Raw genomic sequence first — 10022 nt, 5'->3', positions numbered from 1 at the left:
CTCTCCAAAAATTACCCCTCCCCTCTCCGCGGTACTGAGCTATCGGGCATATGCCCGAGGAATAGCGTATTAATGATTTCGAGGCGTGTTAATCACGCCAGGCGCCCAACAAAAACTTTGCGATATTGTTTTAGATCCAGGGTACATCGTGGACGCCAAATTATTGTGCACGCGGTAAGTTCTCGGTCATTTTCTCCGAGTGACCGAGGTGCAGAAAAATCCACGTCACAATATATATATATATATATATATATATATATATATATATATATATATATAGAGAGAGAGAGAGAGAGAGAGAGAGAGAGAGAAAGAGAGAGATTTTTTTCTCTCTACCATTTAATATTCAATTCTATCCCTCTGATGGTATATTTTCCTTTTATATTCATTTTTCCAACATGGACAATCTCTGTCATATGCTGAATGATCTAGTTTCAGGTTTTTTATTCTAAAATTCCTGATTTTTTGCGCGCAATTAATACACTTTTTTGTCCCAGCTTTACATTCCTTCGTTGCATGTGGTTCTGTGCTATTTCCGCACGTTTCCTGTCTTTTACTATCTTTGGAAAAATGATAATCCCCGCAGCACTTGAAACATCTTAGAATCTCTACATAGTCTTGTACTCTGCATATATTCCACCCTATTTTCAGCTGTTCCAACTACAGAAATTTCTCTCTGGTCCCAACATTAAAAAACACTAAACAGTAAGTAAAACACTAAAAGCGTAAGAAAACTCATTCCTGACGGAGGTCCCCCGACTGCACACATTTTTTTTATCCACTAAAGCTGGACAGCACCAAATATATTTCTAAAATTTTTAGTTTTTTAATCACACTTCAAATAAATTTAGGGAACAAATTAACTTAACTAAGCTTTCACCTTAAAATTACTTAATCTCAGTCCACATAACTTAAACTTAAGGTTCAATTGAGTGAAATTGTTTTTAGATTCAGTTAAGTACAAATTCTGTGTAGGCTTAAATAGTAGTTTAGGTTAAGTTGTACCAGATAAGAAAATTTTCAAGTTGAAGCTTCGTGAGCAATGTCTTTTACATTCGAATCAACTGTCACTAATGTCACTATCTCAAGGTAATGAAAAAACTCTGACTCCATCCACGAGTAACAGTACTGAGATTATCATTATGACTGCTTTGCTGCAGCTGAATTTCGATCAGAAAGATGAGCTTCAACGTACAATTCCAATAAAAAATGAGAAAGAGGTTGCGTCTAAACAAAATGTACATAAGCGATGATCGGGGAGAATGGATTATAAACGAGTGTACGAGAGATTATGTAGCAACACACGAGTCACAGATTTTTCCGGTACAAAACGAGACTACAGCGATGGAAAAGCACGATGGTTATCAGAATCATTATTTGACAGAAAGCTTGTTAATGGTGAAATGGTTCCAGGTCCGGGGCTCGTTTACTCAGTTACTAAAGGGTCTGTATACTGTGCAGCTTGCCATCTTTTTAACGTAGACTGTTATTTTAATGGAAAGGCAGGATTTAACGATTGGAAACATGCAGAAGATCGTGTTACTGAGCAGGAGAATTCCAAAAATCACAAGAAAAGTATGCCTCAAACAAAGATCAGATACTTATAATAGAATAGATAATGAATTACTCGTTCAATTAGACACAGAAATCGGGTATTGGAGAAATATTTTGAAAAGAGCAGTCGCTGCTACTAAAGCCTTAGGTTCACGAGGGCTTTCATTCAGAGGAAGTGATGAGAAATTTGGCTCGTCAAATAACGGTAATTTTCTGATGCTTATTGAATTTCTCACATCGTTCGATCCATTTTTGAAAGAGCATATCAGGAAATTTCGAAATAAAGGATCTGGTGGTACGAGCTACTTACCAAAAACTATTTACGAAGAATTTATAAATCTTCTAGCGGAAGAAGTTTCTTCCACTATAATTCAAGAAGACAAATTAGCAAACTATTACGCCATTATAGTGGATTCTACACCTGATATATCGCACGTCACCAACTTTCTTTTGTCCTTAGATATGTAAAATAAGATGGAACACCCGTCGAACGTTTTCTGATGTTCATTGAAAATTCTGGATACAAAGCTAAAGATTTGTTAGTTGTTGTGATATCAGCTCTCGAGTTTTTTGATCTTGATATCGCAGATTATCGAAGTCAGTCGTACGATAATGCGAACAATGTATCAGGAATTTATACAGGTTTACAGGCGAGATTTAATGAAATTAATAATCTAGCAGAACAAGCTCCTTGTGCTGCTCATTCCATGAATTGGGTTGGAGTCCACGTCTGAAGCGGCTTGTTTCTTCCACACAGTGCAAACTTTGTATAATTTTTTTACTGCATCGACACATCGCTGGGATATTCTGCAGTCACATACTGGAAAAAAAATTGCATTGAAATCTCTATCTGCAACTACATGGTCAGCTCGTCATGAAGCAGTTCAGATAGTTAATCGACACTTTGGTGAATTAATCGAGACTTTGATTATTCTTGAAGAAGACACCAAACAAAATGCAATCACGAGATAAGAAGCTAAAGGTATTCGAATTCAACTGGAACGACTCGAAACAGCATTTATGCAAATACTTTGGCATTTTTTGCTCTCAAGATTCAATGTTATCAACCAAAGATTGCAAAAAGTTGATAGTAGTATAGCTAATGTGATTGATGACTATCGTAGCCTTATTAAACTTGTGACTGATTCACGAAATGAATTTGAAATCTACGAAAAGAATGCTTTGAAAATCTCAGAGGTTCAAGAGGACAAGACAACTGTTTCCAGAAAAACAAAGAGAAAATTACGTGCTGATGAATTGAATTACGGGCGGAATTGAATGAATCGGAATCATAAATCCTACCGCTATTAGCATAAAAATACTGCTGCTGAAACTATAGAAGATCAAGACTCACCAGGTAAAAGATCTTGAGGCCCTTAAGTACGGAGCGCTGTACAATTTTGTACAATTTCATATACTCTTATATAATTTTTTAATATTTCACGCAAACTTATGAAATCATGTAAAATTATGTCAATCATACATTTTTTGCAAGTTTTATATGATTCTTCTTCTTCAAAATTTATAAGGTTAGCTGTAATTATTCAAATTCATTTCAACTCATATAACTTTATGTAATTTTATGAGATCAAATTCTTAATATAATTTAACATGAATTTATCTGATCCTGTGATAAAAATCTTACCGAGATGTGTCTTTCACACTCGTTATTGTTAATTTAGACATGTTTTCACACGAGGAACATTTAAGCGGAGTTCAAGGAATATTTTTAAAAAAATTCTACCTTTATAAGTATTAAAATAAACTGATCGCGTGGAACGAATCACGTCGAAACCAAAACAAAAAAAAAATCCATCTAGACAAAATAAAATAATCAAAATATATAAATATGAATTTAACAAAAAATAAAATAGGAAATAGCTCGATACATTTCGCAGAATAATATCAATTTAACAAAAAATTAAAACGGAAATAGTTCGGTACCGTTGACGAAATAATATAAATTTGGAAAAAAAAAATAAAAATAATGATTCGGTACGATCTACTCCAGAATCGTCACTGCTAAAATTTGCATGGATTGCACCATACCATTTTATACAATTCTGTGAATCCATATACCTATTCATACTCGTGATTTTGTATGTATCATTATAGACGTATACTTGATCACATACGTCCTTTGACATGAGTTCACAAGCCTAGATGTACCATTTGTGTTGCTCCATGTATCCACCGATACATAATTACACACAATTTGTTTGCCGGAACTTTTATTATTCTGTATTCTCAAGTATGATCGTGTGACAGAATTTTTTCCCAGTACACATAGCCATCAGCATGAAATGGGTGAGAAATTGCATGTGAGTGATACTGAATCTCCGAATAAACTGATCGTAGAAAAAAAATTATACGAAATTCGAGGATAAAACAATTGAATGATTTTTGGCATTGTTTTCAAGAATGGGTTCTTAGATGTAACTATCTTTTTTGCTTTCAATATTACTGATTTGAAGATCTTTATACATGAGAGAATTTCGACGGAATTAAAGTAATCAAAAAAATCATAAATCCTACCGCTGTCAGCATGAAAACTATTGCTGCTCAAACTATAGAAGATCAAGAATTACCAGATAATGGATCTGGCGGGTTAGAACTACGAAGCACTAGTCCTGAAAGTCGAGACTCACCAGCTAAAAGATTCGGAGAGCTGGAAGTACGGAGCGTTAGTCCTAAAAGTAAAAACTTACCAGGTAAAGAACCTGGTGGGCCCTTTTAACCAAACAAAAATTTGAGAAAAAAATTGATAAAAATACATATATCAATTGAAATAAATGGCCGTCTACGTCCTGATTGGCATAAGTAGTGCATCACAACGCGTGTACTCACATACGTACCATACTTGCTTAACAATGGATAGTGTGCTCCAGCAAAGACACATTAATTTTTGTAGTTAGATTTGATTGTTTTGAAACTGAACAATAGACTAGGACCCGGGTAATATATGAATAGGCAAGCCTGTCTGTAACAACACTGTGGAGATTTCAAGCCACACTTTGTATGGAGATCTGACGGTAGGACTCATCGACTGTACCTAGGTACACTCTAGTGCGTGTCACAGTCATAAGATGTCATACATGAAATCAGCATGAGATATACTCATAACACAGTTTGGAATTGTTGAACAGATTAATGAATCACTTTACAGTTGTTGGAATCTAAATAAAAACGTATTAAGGCTCTTGTAAGGTATATGGTTCAAATAAAAGTTTTTATTTGTACGTTTTCATGTAAATGATGTAGATTTATTATTTATAAATTGAATATCATATAAGGGTTGAGATAATCAGCGTCCTGAGAAACTTAAGTCACAATGAACCTAAGTTTATTAAAATAATTGTACTTTCCGCAAGCGTTATGAATTCCTATTCAAAATTAAAATGGTGGCGTATCGGTGACACAACTATACATAATTGAACGTGACGGAACATTTGGTGTGGCTATTTTTATTATTAGTCCAATTGATTATCTGTTCGTTATTCATTACACAATACTAAACTTTTGAGTGAATTATTTTTAAGATATTGGGAATGTATTAATTGAAAACTGGAGCACACACATACTATGTATGATGACACATCGCCATGTAGAGTACGGAATGGAACCTATCTACGAATGTTGAGAACACACGACTGAGATAAGCAGTAAACCGTACATCAACTTATCCAAGCAATTGGTAAACTATATAGCATCAGGTTCCATGTAGCATCGTCGAAGTTATTGTGTCTGATATGTTTGACCTTTCACTATGATGCATAACTTATCTCGTCAGTAGCGCCAAAAGATTTTATTATGTGAAAAACTGTCATGCCTATGACAAATACTTTTTATGGTAGTACTTTAAGAAAATTTTGACTTCAAATTCGATATTTTTGAATACTCTCCGATTTATTGGTCAGCACATTCATAGTTTATTATATGCTTTCTGCAAAGAACTTAATTTAACAATGAGAAGAGAAGAAGCATATCATAGGTTACACAGAATCGTGTATTCTAACATTCATAAGCTTGGTTAACAATTCATCACGAATCCAAGTAATATTGTATTATAATATTATAAGTATTAATATCCAAGTATGAACATAACTATTAGCTAAGCTCAAGTCTTCTGGTTAGAAATGCAATGATTTTTGTAGGTTAGAGGGAAATGAAGGAAAATTGTGGGGAAATGTGAAAACTTCAAGCTGACTGGTTCAATAACAGCACCAAGTCATATTTCCCTTTACTTTTTCAAATGTGCCTTCCTTTGCTCTCACTAGTATGTATTATGGAATTTTTTTCAAAAACGGCCGATGTTGGGAAATGCTGCGAACAGTGGTGTCGTGGCAGCTGGTTGATGATCTCCAATACTTTTGAGTAAGTTTCCTTGTAGTAGACTGTCCAGTGCTTTTTGTACAGTTGGATCATTAAGCAGCGGCGACGGAGTTACTCCAGAATTTGGGGCTGCCGTAGTTGGTGCGGGTGTTGGAGCTGCTGGCATAATACAATGCATTTACAAGTTTTATAATTCATCGTTAAGAACAAATGTTGACTACTAGATATCTTAGTTCTATCTATAATATATGTTAAGAGAAGAGAAAACAATAATTCACTTGCAATTGTATACGGATAAAAATATACTATAGAAGCTGCAATAAAAATACCATAGGCAGTTGATTGAACAGAGAAAAGATAACGAAACCTACTGTACTGATATTAGTGTGTTCAATCAGAGTATTGTACAAGCCAAGATGAACAAATCAAAATAATTCAATACGAAAATCAGAAAATACATCGACAGAAGTCCAACATTTGTTATAAAGCAGTCTTTTGCTAATAGGAAGCTCGAGTTCATTGAAAGATTGTTTTCCAGTGGGGGCACTTTTCATATGCTGAGCCGGCTATGTTCCCTGGATCAAAAACGACCACTAAATTCTTATATTTTCCAATTTGTTCTGATACATACAACTCATTCGATGCAATGACATGTTTACTTCAATGAAATAATGTTTATCAAAATTTGAAGGGCAAACTGTGATCATCAGGGATGAATAGGATCAGCTGTCTGGGTACTTGCTCAAATTCTAAATATTGATACCCGAATTCATCCGATCATAGTATAACCAAGAGAGTTTTAGTATAGTTCAGCAAGAAGTTATACTAAAATGTTCAATGATATACTAGATCTAAGAATCAGTCGAGTCTCGCGAACAAGTGAGTCAATCTGACTGATTGTCGTTTGAACACTGCAAAACATAGTTTTAATGTGAGTAAAATAACATCCGATTTCCGATTCAGGTACTGATTTTGGATTTACGAAAACTATACCTAACCAATACTAACAATAAAAATTGATTAGTTTCCAAAATCTAGTATTAAAATTGAATAAATCTCAAGAACTTGTTCGACAAGACAAATCAACGGACGACCACGGGAATCGAATCTGACATCCGTGGAAGCCTATTCGTGGACTTATACCCACTAGACCATTAGGCATTCTTACCGCTGTTGCGTCCACCTTCCTCATCTTTTGAGTTCAGTATTATTATTGTACTGTGATAGTAGAGGGATCTGTTATTGACTTCAAGTACACTCTTTCATTTAGGCAGCATCATATGCACTTTCGGCCTTTTTCTTGCTTGGAAGGTTAAGTTGGCCAACGCAAAGAATGTTGAAGGCATGCATCCGCGGTCTATGGTACGAAATATTAATGACTAGTGTGTCGTATCAAATGTTATTTATTTTATCATCCACGAGGAAACATACATATTGCTTTGCGTTGGGCAACCTCACTGTCAAAGCAATAAAAAGGTAAAAATGCATATGACGTCGCCTAAACGAAAAGGCATGCTTGAAGTCAAGAACGGATCCTAATTAAGAACCTTACCTCTGAACGTATATACTGGCACCACAAGCCATGTAGAGAACAATGAATACAGCAGTTGTGATCCAAACATCATGGCGTAAGCTTAGTAAATCTGAGTCTTATTACACTGGTAATAAGGTTTTTTTTACCAATAGCTTTTGATTACTGATAACAAGGGCTGTATTAGCATATACGATAACTGTAATAGAATGCAACTATACGTAAGCACAGAAGTAGTAGTCATTAATCAGTTGATTTCTATCAATGCATGTAAGCTGTACGCAGTGTGCATTCCATTAGTGAAATAAAATGAACTCCTGTTCAAATCATTTAGAATGTACATCAAAATGTGAAATCAAAATCACTTGAGAATTTCTGTTAAAGGACTAGAACACAGTTGTAAATTTGATCATTTAGACATCCTGTCAGTACACTGTTTCAATATTACCTGTCAAAAAACAGTTTATAACAAAAGTAGATCTGCAGAAGAAATTACTTGTACCCCAGTTTGCTGGTGTGACTGGTGCTGGAGCTGGAACAGGGCTGGGAACGGCTCCCGGAATTAGATTCGGTTTGTTACTGTTCAAGATGTTCAGAATTCTAGATTGAAGTTCGGCCTGCTTTGGGTCGCTTGCAACAGGTGAGGCAGACGTAAGATCTTTTGCATCTCCAAGTTCAATTTGGACCTGCTCTTCACGTTTCATTTCCAAGTACTTTAAAACTCTATCATACTGTAGAACAGTTAGCTGCCGGTTATCTGCTAACATGTTCAGTAAAACTTGTACAGCATCAGGATGGCGATCTGTTGCACGCGGTACGTTTATTGGTACAGAGCGTGAACTGCCTGCTCTGTAGTTCGTGAAATCATGATTTATCAAAGCAATCGCATCTTCGACGGGCATATTTCTATGTTCTGAAAAAAAAATTTTTAATGATGCTAAAAATACCAGAACGCATAAATTTTTTGTAATATTTTTAAATCTCAATATAAATGTCAATAAGCACGATTCGCTAATCGATATCTTGCAGCTTTGATAAAATACTAAAATTGCTTCTATCAGCATTGTGGCGATTGAAATATCGCTAGTGGATGCAGAAGCAATATTTGGTATCAAATCTTGTCATAGAAATTATCCGAGAGAAAAACGTAGATACATAAATATTAAATTATTCCGAAAATTGATAGTAAATAATGACTCTTCATTCCTTCACTATGAGGTGCTAACTTTTTCGCCGGTATGTCAACAGAGTGCACTTTATCAACTTGTGGTAGAAAGCCAACGCGGAAAATGTTCTATTACGCAGTCATTAGAATTGAATACATCACTTCCATGTTAGGTGACAAGAAGACTCTCCAAGGGGTGTCTCAAGGGAGCTAATAAGGTGTCAGTACACTCGAAATTGTTTCGTAATTTCCGGAATCACTTAGCGATCTCCAGAATCTATTAGTAATCTCTGAAATCACACTGAAATCTATAATACTTAAATAAAAATATGTATTAATAATCATCAAAGTAATCATTGGTAGTCATGAGCAATCATTTAGGATTATTTACTTGATATTATTGTTTTTTCTTTTTTGCCGATAACTGGCTCGCTCAAACATTTATGCATGACTAAATTAATTATAGTTTTTCTTTTGATTATATCGGAGTTTTGTAAACAAAAAGCTGAGAATTCTTGTAGATATTTTAATAAATTGTGGTCTTGAAAAATCACATGAAATCATGCGAACTCCTGGAAATCACTTAATCAAAGTGGATGTTTATTTTTCAAGTAATCTGTCGTCATTTTTCGTAATCCTTCGTGATCTCTTGTAATCGCTCTATGAAATGTAAGGAATCACGAAATCCGTAATCATCGTGTCAATGTTTACCCCTGTGAAAACTCCTTGGGATGCTCAAATCGCTGACAAACGGGTTTCGATTCTTTTCAAGTACGTTGTAGAGTGACCCAACCAGGCTACCGATATTCCCATCAACGCTCCCTGAATTTCGAGAAAATTGATTGCGAAGTTTGGCGCGTCCTTTATATAATGTATATCCGTAACCGTTGCAAGCTTTCAAATCAACGAACGCAGCGCAGTATAATCCAGGAATTATAGCCCGAATATGACCATTTCGCTACGTCATACCGATTTTTGTAATGGTAGATTTCACAATAACATATCGGAATCCGTGATTATTTTTTTTAACCGCTTCCTGACCACGGGTCGATATTTGGAACAAGAATTTAAAAAAATTCTACCGCGCGAATATATAGTAGAAAGTATACTACCGCGTTCTGTTGATACTCATCACGATTTCACGGGAAGCGATGATTTGGTTATCTAAACACTGTTTGAGCACCCTGAACTTCTCCAATTTGAATTTCTCCACTATCAAATAATTTGTGTGTATATTTTACCCGTACAAGTAGGAATAAATAGGTAAAAGAAGAATTGTTCCAAATTCGGAACAACGGCAGATCAAGGTTGGTATAATACAAATTTCAATTATGATAGTTTTAGCTTGGCAAATGTTCAATAATAATAACATAAAATATGTTTGCACGCAATTATGATGATACATCTGAATAAAAAATCCCACATGAATTATACTTTAGT

The 10022-nt window shown here is 35.0% G+C and overlaps 1 protein-coding gene across 6 annotated transcripts in view; it reads right to left on the bottom strand.

The window, feature by feature from the left end:
• Positions 1-4764: 4764 nt before the first annotated feature.
• The window catches only part of LOC107227351 (heterogeneous nuclear ribonucleoprotein A1), a 39565-nt gene continuing 34307 nt past the window's right edge, over positions 4765-10022 (bottom strand). For 3 of the 6 annotated variants that reach the window (XM_046731665.1, XM_046731682.1, XM_046731671.1), the window contains 2 exons: positions 7920-8330; positions 4765-6045 (listed from right to left, as the gene is read on the bottom strand). In XM_046731665.1, the coding sequence (XP_046587621.1) occupies positions 5852-6045; positions 7920-8330 (605 nt within the window). In that variant the 3' untranslated portion in view covers positions 4765-5851. The remainder of the gene's footprint in view (positions 6046-7919; positions 8331-10022) is intronic. The other 3 variants (XM_046731675.1, XM_046731686.1, XM_046731690.1) reach the window with 3 other exon arrangements.

Source organism: Neodiprion lecontei, chromosome 1 (assembly GCF_021901455.1).
Source record: "Neodiprion lecontei isolate iyNeoLeco1 chromosome 1, iyNeoLeco1.1, whole genome shotgun sequence".
In the NCBI taxonomy this organism is placed as follows: Eukaryota; Metazoa; Arthropoda; class Insecta; order Hymenoptera; family Diprionidae; genus Neodiprion; species Neodiprion lecontei.
Note: the sequence above shows the minus strand (reverse complement) of the source record. Positions and strands in the feature narration are given on the sequence as shown.